Genomic DNA, 15,961 nt, shown 5'->3' with positions numbered 1-15,961 from the left:
GTTTTGTAAAAATCGACGCGTTTCAAAAAGGCGGGGCATAGAGGAGAAACAATAATGTACAGTATGTGGAAAATAATGTGTTTTTTTAACTTTAAACCGCATAAACACATTTCATTACACCAAATACACAAAATAATGTTCTTTTTAGCAGCATCATATGACCCCTTTAATTTGTGTTCTGAAGATGAACGAAGGTCTTGGGGGTGTGGAACGAGGGTGAGTAATTAATGACAGAATTTTCATTTTTGGGTGAATTAACCCTTTAAAATGATATGAAATGATGTAATAGTCAAACTTAATTGAAAATGCTTAAAAAACAGATTTTTCCACCCTCAGCAACAATTGTTTTATTAAAGAATGTACTATTTCTGGAATCATGGAATGCTTTTTTCATTATTTAATTTGATGGTTAATATTGACACTTGCACTTTCTGTTGGAGTTTGAAAACTAGCTGCTTTTTCATATGAGGGGCCTTTGAATATTGTGCTGGACAATGGGAGGCCTTCAAGTCAAAAAGGTTGAGAGCCACTGCTGTAAGAGTCCTAAAATTTCTAAAAGGTGTTTTTGTGTTGTCCTGCACTGCCTCCTGCAGGCAGCACCAGGCTATCACATGGCGAAGATGATCATTAAACTGTTCACCTCAGTGGGGGAGGTGGTGAATCATGATCCTGTGGTGGGAGACCAACTCAAGGTCATTTTCCTGGAGAACTATAGAGTCTCATTAGCTCAGAAGGGTGAGTAAATTAATAAACAATTGTTGATGTATAGCCAGAAAAAGATCAGACCAGAGGAGATTTATTATGTTTTGTCATGCAATAATTAAACTAATAAATATTTTTGCTATAGATGCATTATAGTTTGTTTGTTTTTGTTTTTTTTAATGTTACAAATGATGTGCCGAGTATGTGATTGAATGTGTCCTATGCTTTGCTCCACAGTGATCCCTGCTGCCGACCTGTCCGAGCAAATCTCCACGGCAGGTACAGAAGCCTCTGGTACAGGGAACATGAAGTTCATGCTTAACGGCGCTCTGACCATCGGCACCATGGATGGCGCTAATGTGGAGATGGCAGAAGAAGCTGGAGAAGAAAACCTGTTCATCTTTGGCATGAGGGTGGAGGATGTGGAGGCCATGGACAAAAAGGGGTGAGAAAGAGTGAATGGATAGAAATGGGATAAAACAGAAAACAAGGGAAATTTAAGCTGGAGGGCTGATGTAATCAAACAATGAAAGAATAACATGGATATAAGTCCCTGGTTGTGAAATTTGTTGAGGTATTTTAGAGTCATTTATTTGTGAGAACATTCTAAGCTAAAATCAGTAATTGCTCCTTTTGTCTATTCTATTTTGCTTTATTTCAGCCTTATTTCAATTACCAAAAGCTATTTTAATGGTTTTATTTTTAGTCTACAATAACAACACTGTTTGTGATCTAGATACAATGCCAGGGAATACTACGAGCGTCTGCCTGAACTGAAGCAGGTGATGGATCAGATCAGCACTGGATTCTTCAGCCCCAAAGAGCCTGAACTCTTTAAAGACGTTGTCAACATGCTCATGAATCATGACAGGTGAGTGTTAAAGAGTTCACCTCCCTTTGAAAAAAGTTTGCATTTTCTTGTGTGGCTTATACAGGTATATCTCATTTCTGTTTATACGTGAGGGAAACTTGCTACGGTTTTATTTTAAAAATTTTACCCTAATATATTGACATCTATAGAATTCATAGCTATTTTATGTAACAATTCTCAGACTTATTTATGCTTTAGTAAGAGGTGCCTGACTTCTGTTTTTCTCTCTCAGGTTCAAGGTGTTTGCAGACTATGAAGCATATATCAGCTGTCAAAAAAAAGTGAATGAACTCTACAGGGTGAGTAGAGATGTTTGGATATTTACTGGTGGTTTACCAATATGGGCTTTTCAGTTGCTGAGCCCAGTGTTAGTAGTAATATTTGATCATTGAAAATTATTCCATTAAATGCAACATTTTTTATTTTTCAAGGCTATAATATATCATTAAAAATATTGTCTATATAGATTGAACATTTTCCATTTTTAATGATATATTATAAACTCTAAAATATTTGAGAACAGAAAGTGTGTTTGGAAATGATTGTACCTGTCACAAGGGGGCGCTAAATGTCAAAATGACCTGTGTTCACTGACTGATTAATCTACAATACTTGGACTATATATCATTCTACCACTACTCAAAATATATAGCTGATATTGATGAACGGACATATTGGTAAAACTGCTTTCACAACTGTTTTCCAATAGCAGCTTTTTTTAAGCTTAAATTTCGACTGTCCTTCATTGTGTGTAAAATTCCCCCCTCTTTTCCTCAGAACCCAAAAGAATGGACCAAAAAGGTCATCAGAAACATTGCTGCTTCTGGAAAGTTCTCTAGCGACCGCACCATCGCAGAGTACGCACGTGAGATCTGGGGCGTAGAGCCGTCTGACGTCAAGATCCCGCCACCTAACGAACCACGTGAATGAGGGAGTGGGCAACATGATGGTCTGTCTGATGGTGTCCACTGGGTCTGCTCTCCTGTTCCTCAACCTTTCCCAGTGTGCCGGTGTGCCTTGACTGGCTTCACCTGATTCAGATTCAGGTTTCTCTCACTATGCATAACACCATGTGGAGCCTCTTTGAACTTCATTACTGTAGTGTACCCTCAACATACACACACAAAAAACTTAACTCTTCCATGTGCACTTACTCTGTAGTAGGTTTTAAATCACTGTTACTTTCACATGCCTATACTTAATTATCAATCATCATGGTTTCCATTATGCAAATTCAATTCGTTGGTCATCTGAGACTGATTTATTGAAGCTTCGTTTTGTCAAAATTGAGTCCAGTTTCAAAAGTATTTATGCATCAACTGGTGAAAATTCTCAATTTTTGTGCATTCCTTGTTTCACTTTTGAGAGTGGCGGTTGTGACTGATTATAACAGAGAACACGGTGGGACCCAACAAGAGCCTTTGAGTATTTTATGAAGCCAAATCAGCAACTGGAAACCATTGGAGACTTGAGTAACATTCGTGTCCTAGAATATTTCTTAAATATGACAAAATATTTGACCTGCAACCACATTTAGTCTGTTTAAATTCAGTAGAAGTAGTATATTTGCCTTAAAATACGTGATATAAGCAGTCAGAAATGACAGCTTTAAAAGTAACAAATGCAAACAGAATTGATATAATGACTCCAGAATGCATGTGATGTGGTTGTTCGGTGTCCAAATGATCTTTTTATTCAAGCTTTCAAACGCAGGTTAAAGGGTGCCTTGTGTGCACACTGTGCAATATTAACAACAATAAGAGAGAACATCCCTTTGTAAATCTTTCATAAAATAATAAGAATAGATATATGGCAGCTGGCTGATGTAAACTCATGGGAATTCATCATGCGTGTCCTTTAACTTTTTGATGGAAAAGTCCTATTTTTTTTTTTTTTTTTTTTTTTTGTCAGGGTCAAAGCTGATTCAGCTTGCTCTGCTATTTCACATAGCATTACCAAATTATGAGATGTTTGTCCTGTTGTTCATTTTACAAAGCAGCTTGAACTTTGGCAAATGGAAATTCATAAAGCAAATTAGTTTGAACTCTAAACAGCATGTCAGATTTGCGGTCTGTCGTTTGAATGTATGCTTATGGATGTGCCTTTGAACATTCATTTCACACATTGTACTGAGGCCTTGTTTTCTTGCTACATTTTACACAAGTACTGTATACAATTAATGGTGTTAAAACCATGTTAACAAATAATAAAAATGTTGAAAACAAAAACGGTATGCTGTTGACTTAAAATGACTAAAGGTAACTAAAGGTATAATCTGTTCATTGTTTTAAAGCTTGAATACTGATGTCATGTTGTAACGCAGCATTCATATTCAGAATAGTAAGGAATGGCTTGAACAGGTGCCAGGTGTGGTAAAAGTGAACACATGAATGAGGTATTGAGGCTGATGCATAGTAAAACTGAACCTTATTCATAGTAAAATGGCATGTTAATTCAGCAAAAATTCCCAGAGCTTCCTATATGTGCCTTCCTGCGTTGCTTTAACTAGTTTAACTGGATTTGACCAGTCTGTCCCTGCCTAGTAAATTTTAGCTGGTCATTATGGTTTGTGATGGGATTATATTTGCAAGAAGAGCAGGTTAATGCTAGACAGTTGAACTTTTTCTCCAAATTGAGATCCAAGGGCAAGGTTTTCTTTAAATGGTTAAAACGGTGTAATACAGAAACAGAAATTTATAGAGAGAGGAAATTATAAGAAAATAAACAAAAAAAAAGTGTCCTCCTGGGATTCGGTATAAAAGCCTTTTAAATAATGCATATCAAAAAGCATACATTTCTTTTGCAGTCTTTTATTGTTTACAAACAAACATAGTGTACATCTGTGCATGTGTCCGGTAAGGTTTAACAGCTTAGAAGAAAACAAACATTGTAAACCACTCATGATATATTCTGCAAAAAAGTAACAGTTGCTGTTGAAATAACTGGGCAGTATTTCATTACAAAAATAATTGTAAAATATCAGAAGTGTTGAATTCAAATATGCAAAGTTTGGTCAACATCAACAAAGACGGCAGAATAAAATCTGTGTTCAGAGCCGTAACATCCAAATATTCTGTGGTCCATTTTTACATTCTAGTACAATGGAATATATAAGTGAGCGGCTTCATGTTTATATATATATATATATATATATATTTTGGTCTTGCATTTGGTTGTCCTTCAGTTTTAGATGATATTATTGCACTTCTCTATAACCTGGTGGTCTTGCTAAAATGATTATTTCTACGTCATTCCTACATAGTCCTTCACAAACGAAGAGATTTTCTCAGTCACATGCCAGCAGACGAAAACAAAAATTATTAATACAATTTCTTTCTGAGAATAACATCAATAACATCAGCGGAGAGCCTAGATCTACCATTGAAGCTTGCATGCACACATGACCTTATTATTATCAGCCCTAAAAAAATTCAAATAAAATTTGAGCAGAAATATTTGAGGGAAAAAAAACAAATATAACCTGACACACAGAACAACAATACAGCAGACCTTGAGTATCAAAGGGGCTGTATTACAGTGAAAATTACTTTAAATATGCAAATAAGAATTGTCAGATGGTCAGTGCACATTGTGAAGAAAATATATTCATCATATATATACAGGACAAGACATTAGAGCAAATCAAAGATGTGTCATTATTGCTCACTGTTTCGTAGAGTCATGGATCTTGGTATCCAACTAAGTCCTTGACTTTTTTTTTTTTTTTTTTTGTCAGGGTCAAAGCTGATTCAGCTTGCTCTGCTATTTCACATAGCATTACCAAATTATGAGATGTTTGTCCTGTTGTTCATTTTACAAAGCAGCTTGAACTTTGGCAAATGGAAATTCATAAAGCAAATTAGTTTGAACTCTAAACAGCATGTCAGATTTGCGGTCTGTCGTTTGAATGTATGCTTATGGATGTGCCTTTGAACATTCATTTCACACATTGTACTGAGGCCTTGTTTTCTTGCTACATTTTACACAAGTACTGTATACAATTAATGGTGTTAAAACCATGTTAACAAATAATAAAAATGTTGAAAACAAAAACGGTATGCTGTTGACTTAAAATGACTAAAGGTAACTAAAGGTATAATCTGTTCATTGTTTTAAAGCTTGAATACTGATGTCATGTTGTAACGCAGCATTCATATTCAGAATAGTAAGGAATGGCTTGAACAGGTGCCAGGTGTGGTAAAAGTGAACACATGAATGAGGTATTGAGGCTGATGCATAGTAAAACTGAACCTTATTCATAGTAAAATGGCATGTTAATTCAGCAAAAATTCCCAGAGCTTCCTATATGTGCCTTCCTGCGTTGCTTTAACTAGTTTAACTGGATTTGACCAGTCTGTCCCTGCCTAGTAAATTTTAGCTGGTCATTATGGGGATTATATTGATTATATTTGCAAGAAGAGCAGGTTAATGCTAGACAGTTGAACTTTTTCTCCAAATTGAGCAAGGTTTTCAAGGTTTTCTTTAAATGGTTAAAACGGTGTAATACAGAAACAGAAATTTATAGAGAGAGGAAATTATAAGAAAATAAACAAAAAAAAAGTGTCCTCCTGGGATTCGGTATAAAAGCCTTTTAAATAATGCATATCAAAAAGCATACATTTCTTTTGCAGTCTTTTATTGTTTACAAACAAACATAGTGTACATCTGTGCATGTGTCCGGTAAGGTTTAACAGCTTAGAAGAAAACAAACATTGTAAACCACTCATGATATATTCTGCAAAAAAGTAACAGTTGCTGTTGAAATAACTGGGCAGTATTTCATTACAAAAATAATTGTAAAATATCAGAAGTGTTGAATTCAAATATGCAAAGTTTGGTCAACATCAACAAAGACGGCAGAATAAAATCTGTGTTCAGAGCCGTAACATCCAAATATTCTGTGGTCCATTTTTACATTCTAGTACAATGGAATATATAAGTGAGCGGCTTCATGTTTATATATATATATATTAGTTTTTTTTTTGGTCTTGCATTTGGTTGTCCTTCAGTTTTAGATGATATTATTGCACTTCTCTATAACCTGGTGGTCTTGCTAAAATGATTATTTCTACGTCATTCCTACATAGTCCTTCACAAACGAAGAGATTTTCTCAGTCACATGCCAGCAGACGAAAACAAAAATTATTAATACAATTTCTTTCTGAGAATAACATCAATAACATCAGCGGAGAGCCTAGATCTACCATTGAAGCTTGCATGCACACATGACCTTATTATTATCAGCCCTAAAAAAATTCAAATAAAATTTGAGCAGAAATATTTGAGGGAAAAAAAACAAATATAACCTGACACACAGAACAACAATACAGCAGACCTTGAGTATCAAAGGGGCTGTATTACAGTGAAAATTACTTTAAATATGCAAATAAGAATTGTCAGATGGTCAGTGCACATTGTGAAGAAAATATATTCATCATATATATACAGGACAAGACATTAGAGCAAATCAAAGATGTGTCATTATTGCTCACTGTTTCGTAGAGTCATGGATCTTGGTATCCAACTAAGTCCTTGACTTGAGTATTGCCTCATTTACTTTGTGCATGTTAAAATCCATTACACATATTCCACCAAATTAAAGAACACAATTATAAAACATTGCAAGATACACTAAAAGTGAATTGAGTAAACAAGCTTGTTATAGAAAGTTCCAAATTTTGGGGGGGTTCTTTTGGAAAGAAATTAATATTTTTATTCAGCAAGGCGGCATTAAATTGATCAAAAGTGACCGTAAAGACATTTATATTTAAAAAAAATGCTGTTCTTTTAAACTTTCTATTAATCAAAGGATCCTGAAAAAGGCATCATAGTTTCCACACAAAAATATTAAGCAGCACAGCCGTTTTTAACAATAATAATAATAATAAGAAAAATGTTTGAGCACCAAATCAGCATATTAGAATGATTAGGATTATGTAACTGAAGACTGGCGTAAAGATGCTGAAAATTCAGCTTTGCCATCACAGAAATAAATTATATTTTAAAATATATTCAATACAAAAAATATTGTAATACTATTCAACAATGTTACTGTTTTTACTATACTTCTGATCAATTAAAAAGTAGCCTTGATTAGCATAAGACTTCTTGAACAATATTGTATATCAATTGGGTAATAAACGTAATAAAAATAAATTAAGTCATTCTTTTAATATTTGTCACTAAGGTTTTTGATTTTGGTATTCAACATATTATGGTAATAATTCATTTTGTTTATTTATTTTTGGAATATGCAAAGTGAGAGTATAAAGAAAATATGTAACCCACATAACCAAGTAAAGAAAAGGATTTCATACAGTTTTCTGTTGTCTTTTGACTATACAACAATCTTTTTTCCAGTAACAGGCATGCAAACTAGTATTGAGCAACCAAATGCATTAAAATAATGAAACATCTGTGAATTTGGGGAGGGAAATATCATTTCAAAAGCTCATTTGGTTCTGATGCAGTTGAGTTGCATATGTACCAACCAAACACAACCGCATAAGCACAATACACAAAACATCGCATAAAAATATCACAGAGTTTTAATGCCAAGCAGCACAAAATTCTGCACTTTAAATCATGATTCAAATCGTGAGAAAAATAAAGACAAAAAAAAGACATTTTATTGTACACAATTCAAGTTCAACCTAAAACAACTCGCTGTTCACACTGAGTGGATTTCAGAATTGAAATAAGGTCCATGATATTGTCGTTGTTTTATGTTCGTAAAAAAGGAGTGATTTGCAGTCAGCAAGCACTGACAATGACATCATTATAGCATGTTGTCCTGTTTCGTCCCCTTGACCATAATCCTCTTGTGGTCTTCGCAGTGCCATCGCTAAAACGTCATCAGTACGTCTCTCCTTTGAAGAGGGTTGTTGACTTAAGCATTATTTAAGTGCATATCTGCATATTATTTTGCATATTTTGTGCTCCAGCTGCCCCTTCAGATCTGTTACCATGGCAACAGGAGGCGGTGTAAGAAATCACTCAGCCCTGTCACTCTCAATGACGATAACTTTCTTCCTCCAGGTTTGACGTTAAAGGAATGCAAAAGAACTGGTGCATCTTCAGTCCATGCTCGTGTGTGTGTGTGTGCAAGTACACGGTGCAGATCACATAGATTGTGTATGTGTGTGTGTGCGTGTTTAACAGAGAGTGTGTGAGAGAGGGCAGTCGGCTGAAATGATCCTGACTACACGTGAGGATGCGGCGCACTGAGAAAATCACTGAGACACAGAGACAAAAAGAACAACACATTAGACTTCTTAAAATTCCCATCTGTTGGAACTAAATGCAACCAATTTCAATACTACTTATTTAATCTCAAACACGGCATTTCCTGATGGGGGTTTTCAATACTTAAATATTTTAATGTTTTAACTAAACATCTGTGTCACTGTGTCATTAAATAAAATAAGCACACTTGTGTTTCACGAAAAATGTTAGTACTAGTTCCAATTATAAAACAATAAACATAAATGTTCAAAATTAAGATTAACTATATTTAATATATCCAGTAAAAATGACCTTGCAACCAGTTGATTAAAAGTAATTGAGGGTAATTAGTTCTGAATTTTTTTTTCCAAAATGTATATTGTTATACAATGCAAAGTCATATGTTTTTTATTTTACATAATATATAATTTAACTAAATTTAAATATTAAATGTTGTGATTTATTTTTTTATTATTTCAAAATAAAAATATGAACAAATTAAAATATAACACTTTATACCTTATTTGACCATAATTAAATTAATAATTATTTTATAAAATTAAACATTATTACTTAAAATCTCAGACTACTTCATATAAATTATTTAGATAACAGCAGTTCAGTTGACAAAATGTTTGACCTGGTGTTCCTAAAGAAATGTACAGGTTTGCCTCCCTGAAAGATCATTAGCAAAAAACCCATCTCAAATAAAAACATATATCTGTGTTCAGTTTCAGCACATATAGACAGTGATTTCAGTCTGAATTACTATCGCCACAGCTGTTGGTCAGGGACCTGGAGCAGAATGTAAAAACTACACCACCTGGCACAATCCTAAAAATAGCTTGTATTCTCAACCAACAGAATAAAAAGATGAATGTAGCCAAACTGTTTTGTCAGCACTGAGCAGTGGGAAAAAATACGAACAGCAGCAGTTTGTAAAGCGTACACACCTGAGTATATTTGGTAGCTGTGGGCTCTTGTAGATGAACTTGTGTCTGTAGCCCAGAGAGCTGGGAAACGGGATGAACTGAACCTTATGACCGTTCAGACTCTTGCTCTGAGCCGCCAAATCATATAGCTGTGGATGAAAAGATTATTATTATTGTTGTTGTTGTTACAGAGAAGAACAGACCATTTTTTTTAAAACAAATGCATGAACAGATATGACAATATATAATAATAATAGCAATAATTGGTTATGATAATAATAATAATTTATTAATAAATAATAAATACATTTATTATTATTATACTTCAAATAGCTATGAGTAGCAGTGTAGTTTTATTTTATAAAGTACAATAAGGTTTGATAATATTAATGAAAGTTTAGTTTAGATTCTTTCTGAACAAAACAAAAGCAGTTTTACTGTAACTTTTTATTATTCTGTTTGTATATTGTCAGAATATTCCTTGTTTACCACTGTAACAAGTTGTTTAATTTATTAAAAAAAAATCATACATGCCATATGTGCTTAAAAACCAAATCTCCCAACACCAGCATCGACTCAATCAGGTTTCATCATAACAAGTGATCAAATTATTGTGATCTAAGTATAATGAGCCTATCAGCTATTTTACAATAGCTCTGAATATGGCTCATCCAATCTGAATTTAGAGTCTGGAATATCCATTTTACGCATAAACACATTTCATTACACCAAATACACAAAATAATGTTATTTTTAGCAGCATCATATGACCCCTTTAAATAAACCCTCTCATTGTCTGACACCGATATTTTACCTTCTTTCCCAGCTGGAAAGGTACGACTGTGTCATCTTCTGCGTGCAGTATCAGAACCGGACAGGATATGTGGTTGACACTAAGAGACAAAGAGACACAATTCAGTGGTTGGAGATGCTCCAAACTCAAAACAAGTACTGCCTTATAGGGATTCAGGACATAGATCGGTTTTTTTATAGTGTGGGACCTTCCACTAGAGGTTTGTGTAATGAATTACATGATCACTTCATCTGTGACTCAAGGATCAATCGGTCTATTTATACACATGCACATTAATTCTGTTTCTAAAACAAGTTCTCAGAGGAAGATGAAGCCGCTAGCGTGTGAAAACGCTACAGAACAGAGCCCCGAGATGATTATCTCAGCACAGCTGCAAGGACACCATGCTGTATAAACACGCAACAGTCTTTGTAAGTGGACACAGAGTAAACAATCACTCACACATAAACTTACAGAGAAATATAAGACTAAAAGAACCTACTTTTCATCACTGGCAAATCGGATATCATTCGCAGTTATAGAATCCAGGAAGAACCAGTCAAAGCCTGGCAGATATCTGTAAACCTGTTCAAATGAGCATATATAAATGTTCAAGGTTAGTTATGTTTATTTGTTGCACAAAGGCAGTATGCGAGATTGAACAGGAACTTGGTTTCTCACCATAGAGAAGGGATGGCTCTTGGCTTCCTCTCTGATATTGGTAAAGGGTGACTCTAAAATTAGGGCGTCTGGGGGCGTTCCTGTAAGCACAAAGGAAGGAAGTCTGCATCATTCCTTCATGTTTAAAACAGTGGCTCAACTACAGGCTTATGTAACTTAAAGACTGATTAGAAGTGCTTGGCAATTACATTAGTTCACTCTTAATCTAGTTAAGACTTGTCTATTTCTGAAACGTCAACACAGTCGCCGCTTATGTACTGTACTAACAAGAAAAGAAGAAATTATATTCCTAAACTCTTTCTTTAGGGAACTTTAATTCATTCATTGTTCGCTAATTGTAATTATCATGAACCAATTTTAAACCAAAAATACAACTTCAGTTATTTTACACTCGAATTTGAATTTTCCATGACTTATCCAACTTTTTTTTTGATGAACTTAACATGTTGATTTGGTGCTCAAGAAATGTTTCTTATAATTTTTTTTTATTTTACATTTTTGTAACATTCTCTTTGTTCAATTTAATGCATCCTTAATGAACAAAGTGTTAATTTCTTTAAAAAAATAATAATAATACTGACCTAAAACCTTTGAAAAGTACTGTATATTGACTGTAGAAATTTCCATGACCTTTTAAAATTTTCTTAAGCTTCATAACTTTTCCAGGCTTTGAAATCACACTTTTGGATTTTCAAGATTTTCCAGGACTGTAAATCCTGATCATTTAGTCCCTTTATGATCACATTTTCCACGTGGGGACATACCCACAAGAAGGTTATGCTTTTCTTCTGGAGACATTATTCATTAGTTCTGATGAATAATAATTAGGTGACAGTGTTCATACATGTATTCAAAGTGATTTGTAAATGGCTGCTTGCCACTTACAGATAAAGCCACTGTTGCAAGTTTCTACTTTGTTTTAAACCGTATTTTCATGCTGCTGGCTACTATTTGTTTTCAGTTGCAACATCCCAGCTCATAAGAAAACACAAATGCATGAATGTATGTTCACGTACCCCTGTCACACAGACGTCTCACTAGGTTAGTGGCCACTCTGGAAAAACAGGAATGCAAGCAACAGTTCAATAATACCACGGGGAGTAACACAATCAATTCCTTTATGTCAAAGGACAACTAAAATGTTATTCCAAGAACTAGAAAATCCACATCTAGAAAAAAGAACACCATCAACAGTGCTCTTTCAGATGACTCAGGCGAGTTCATCTCACCCTGTGCCAAGCGAGTGACCCCAGATGTACAGGGGCTTCTGGCCAATCCGCTGCTTTATCCACTGGTAGAGGAAGAGAGCATCTGACGTCATGCCTTTCTCCGAAGGGCTGCCCTCAGAGTCACCCCAACCTGCACAAACAAACAAACCAATTTGGTGCTTCACTCCGAGACTGGGAATGGGATTCTGACTTGCATGATAGGATAGTGCATTCAAATAGACTCCCAACATACCTCTATAATCAAATGTGACTACATGGTAGCCTAATGAACTAAGAACCTGCAGAGACAAGAAGATAAAAATGTGTCTAAGACCTCAGACAAATGGAGATCTTTCAAATCTTAAATGTATACTACCTTTCAAATTTTTGGGATTGGTAGATTTTTATTTTTAATATTGTAATATTGTCAAAGATTATTACAATTTAAAATAACTGTTTTTGTGGAAATTTATTTTAGAATGTAATTTATTCCTGTGATGGCAAATCAGAATTTTCAGCAACCATTACTCCAGTCTTCAGTGTCATATGTTGCTCTTTCAGAAATTATTCTAATATGCTGATTTGGTGCTCAAAATCAAATCTGTTGAAAACAGTTGTCCTGCTTAATTTTTTTGTGTGGGGAAACATGATCGTTTTCAGAATGAATCGAAAGAATATAGAAATAGTTGGAAAAGAATAGCATTTATTTGCAATATAAATCTTATGTTACATTACTGCCACTTTTTTAATTGAATGCAATTCTTTGCTGAATAAAACAACGTATTTCTTTCATATAAAAAAAAAACTTACTGATCTCAACATTTTTGAAAGATAGTGTAAATTCAAATGTTTTACCTTGTACAGCTGAACCCTGTGATCCCCTCCTCTGAAACACGCATACAATCAAGCTTAAGTAAAGTGACTAGAGATCTGCATTTGATGAACTGCAAATCTTTCAAAATAAAAATGGTTACAGAGGAAACACTAGGCATCATACATTAACTGACTGAGGATCACATACTACCAGACTTTCAAATCATTCAGAACACAACAGAAACAGGGCCTCATTGCTAGAACACACATGACAAATGAAGGAAACGTGTTTTCTAAAATCAGCTCAAAATATCAAACATGTTTGATCTTCGACGACTGGATACAATCACAATCTGTGCACATCATACATTACACGACTTGTGGTCAAATATGCAGACTGACTCTTCCAGACAGGGGCAAAAATCTGTATAGTCTGCAAAAGTGCATTCCAGCTTTAACTCCCACTGAATCATTTTTGACACTGAGTTGGTTTTATCAAGTGATGTTGATCACAAGAGTGTTTGTGTACCTTGTTCCAGCATTGCCATGAAGATACAGGATGACTGGATGACTGGACTGGAAGCTTTTGTCATACCATTCAGCATCTTTTGCCTGAGCCTCCCTCCACATCACTGAAGGTACTGTGTGACTGAGAGAGAGAGAGAGAGAGAGAGAGAGAGAGATGACAGGATATACAAAAGAGATACGCAGCTGTTACAACACTGCTTCCTACACATGAAATGGTGAAAAAGAGGACTGTAAGAAGACGTGGTAGTGTTCAAAAGTTTGAGGTTGGTCAATTTTTTTCATTGTTTTTGAAAAAAAAAAAAGTCTCATGTTCATGAGGCATTTATTTGTTCATAAATATAGTAAAAACAGTAATACTGTGAAAAATTACTGCAATATCAAGTAACTATTTTCTATTTTAATATATAATTTATTCATGTGACGGGAAAGCTGAATTTTCAGCAGCCATTACGCCAGACTTCAGCATCACATGATCTGTCAGAAATCATTCTAATGTGCTGGTTTGATAATAATAATAAATGTTTCTTGAGCAGCAATGTTGAGAACAGTTGTGCTGCCTTATATTTTTGTGTAATCATCTGAAAGTTCAAAAGAACAGCATTTATTTGAAATAGACTTTTTTGTAGCATCATAAATGTCTTTACTGTCACTTTTGATCAGTTCAATACATCCTTGCTGAATTAAGTTTAAAAAAATCTTACTGAACCCAAACTTTTGAACAGTAGTGTATTCCTTTAGGACTGTTCACTTCACCAAGACTTCATTATCAATACTGAATCTGACCAGTGCACAGACAAGCTTATTTATGCAGAGAAAACTACAGCATCAGCTGCAGGAAGCTTATGTGGCCCTTCCCACTGTCAAACACACACACACACACACAGACAGTCACACCCAATGGCCAGCAGCCACAGGCCCATGCAGTCCTCTGTCACCACGGATTTACACACTTTGGGCCACAGGCTGTTTCAATAAGTGCAGCACTTTTTCCACGCCCTTCAGAAAGACAGCCATGCCCATAAGGCAGATAAAGAGGGACAGAAACCTGTAGGGTAGAGAACGTGAGGACAGAGAGACAGACAGGCACAGGCAGGGAGATGAAGGGTGGAGGCAGGCCAGGCTGTGTCTGTATTTTAGCTGTAGTCTGTGTCTGTGCTCTCACCACACTCCAATGTTGATTCCCTCCTCGGGCTGCAGGTAGAAGTTGCGAGTGTGATTCAAGCCCTGATCCTCTGGTCTCTTCAGATCTATAAAATACGGCACTCGCACTGAAAGAGAGAGATAAAAAGACAACAGTCAACATGAAACTGAATCTGATGTATTTCTGAGTTAAACAGGATATTTCACAGGGGAAAAAAGTAGGGAATTGATGGGAAAAGGATGGATAAAGTTAATGTATTTTGATTATGAAATGGTAATTTTTTTAAATTAATACTTTTAATCAGCAAGGATGCAATAAATTGATCAAACGTGACAGTAAAGACATTTATAAGGTTACAATAGATTTCTATTTAAAATTAATGTCATTCTTTTCAACTTTCTATTCAAAGAATCCAGAAAAAATTTATCACTGTTCCCACAAAAATATAAAGCAGCACAACTGTTTGACAAGTGTTATTATCATTGATAATAATAAATGCTCTTGAGCAGCAAATCAACATATTAGAATGATTTCTGAAGGATCATGTGACTCTGAAGTCTGGAGTAATGAATGCTGAAAATTCAGCTCACAGAAATAAATTACATTTTACAATGTGTGACCCTGGACCACAAAACCAGTCATAATGGTCAATTTTTTTGAAATTGAGATTTATACATCATCTGAAAGCTGAATAAATAATCTTTGCATTAATGTGTGGTTTGTTAGGATAGGACAATATTTGGCTGAGATACAACTATTATACTATTTCATACTATGAAAATCTGGAATCTGAGGGTGCAAAAAAAAAAATCAAAATATTGAGAAAAAAAATATCGCCTTTAAAGTTGTCCAAATGAAGTTCTTAGCCATGCATATTACTAATCAAAAATGAAGTTTTGATATATTTACGGTAGGAAATGTACAAAATATCTTCATGGAACATGATCTTTACTTAATATCCTAATGATTTTTGGCATAAAAGAAAAATTTATAATTTTGACCCATACAAGGTATTGTTGGCTATTGCTACAAATATACCTGTGCTACTTATGACTGGTTTTGTGCTCC

At 34.8% G+C, this 15,961-nt stretch overlaps 2 protein-coding genes across 3 annotated transcripts in view; one reads left to right on the top strand and one right to left on the bottom strand.

The window, feature by feature from the left end:
* Positions 1-3,431, top strand: part of LOC107733542 (phosphorylase, glycogen; brain) — a 12,376-nt gene extending 8,945 nt beyond the window's left edge. The window contains exons 16-20 of the mRNA XM_016545207.1: positions 594-735; positions 940-1,147; positions 1,439-1,573; positions 1,806-1,872; positions 2,351-3,431. Of these exons, the coding sequence (XP_016400693.1) occupies positions 594-735; positions 940-1,147; positions 1,439-1,573; positions 1,806-1,872; positions 2,351-2,503 (705 nt within the window). The 3' untranslated portion in view covers positions 2,504-3,431. The remainder of the gene's footprint in view (positions 1-593; positions 736-939; positions 1,148-1,438; positions 1,574-1,805; positions 1,873-2,350) is intronic.
* Positions 3,432-7,605: 4,174 nt separating this feature from the next.
* The window catches only part of abhd12 (abhydrolase domain containing 12, lysophospholipase), a 21,314-nt gene continuing 12,958 nt past the window's right edge, over positions 7,606-15,961 (bottom strand). Inside the window, exons 4-14 of one of the 2 annotated variants that reach the window (XM_016545209.1) lie at positions 14,915-15,020; positions 13,754-13,873; positions 13,267-13,297; positions 12,665-12,710; positions 12,433-12,562; positions 12,220-12,257; positions 11,204-11,283; positions 11,025-11,107; positions 10,544-10,622; positions 9,751-9,878; positions 7,606-8,808 (exon numbers count right to left, since the gene is read on the bottom strand). In XM_016545209.1, the coding sequence (XP_016400695.1) occupies positions 8,775-8,808; positions 9,751-9,878; positions 10,544-10,622; positions 11,025-11,107; positions 11,204-11,283; positions 12,220-12,257; positions 12,433-12,562; positions 12,665-12,710; positions 13,267-13,297; positions 13,754-13,873; positions 14,915-15,020 (875 nt within the window). In that variant the 3' untranslated portion in view covers positions 7,606-8,774. The remainder of the gene's footprint in view (positions 8,809-9,750; positions 9,879-10,543; positions 10,623-11,024; positions 11,108-11,203; positions 11,284-12,219; positions 12,258-12,432; positions 12,563-12,664; positions 12,711-13,266; positions 13,298-13,753; positions 13,874-14,914; positions 15,021-15,961) is intronic. The other variant, XM_016545210.1, reaches the window with a different exon arrangement.

The sequence above is a fragment of the Sinocyclocheilus rhinocerous genome, unplaced genomic scaffold (assembly GCF_001515625.1).
Source record: "Sinocyclocheilus rhinocerous isolate Xijiao unplaced genomic scaffold, SAMN03320098_v1.1 scaffold2715, whole genome shotgun sequence".
Taxonomy (NCBI): domain Eukaryota; kingdom Metazoa; phylum Chordata; class Actinopteri; order Cypriniformes; family Cyprinidae; genus Sinocyclocheilus; species Sinocyclocheilus rhinocerous.
This window is presented reverse-complemented; position numbering and strand designations above follow the sequence as displayed.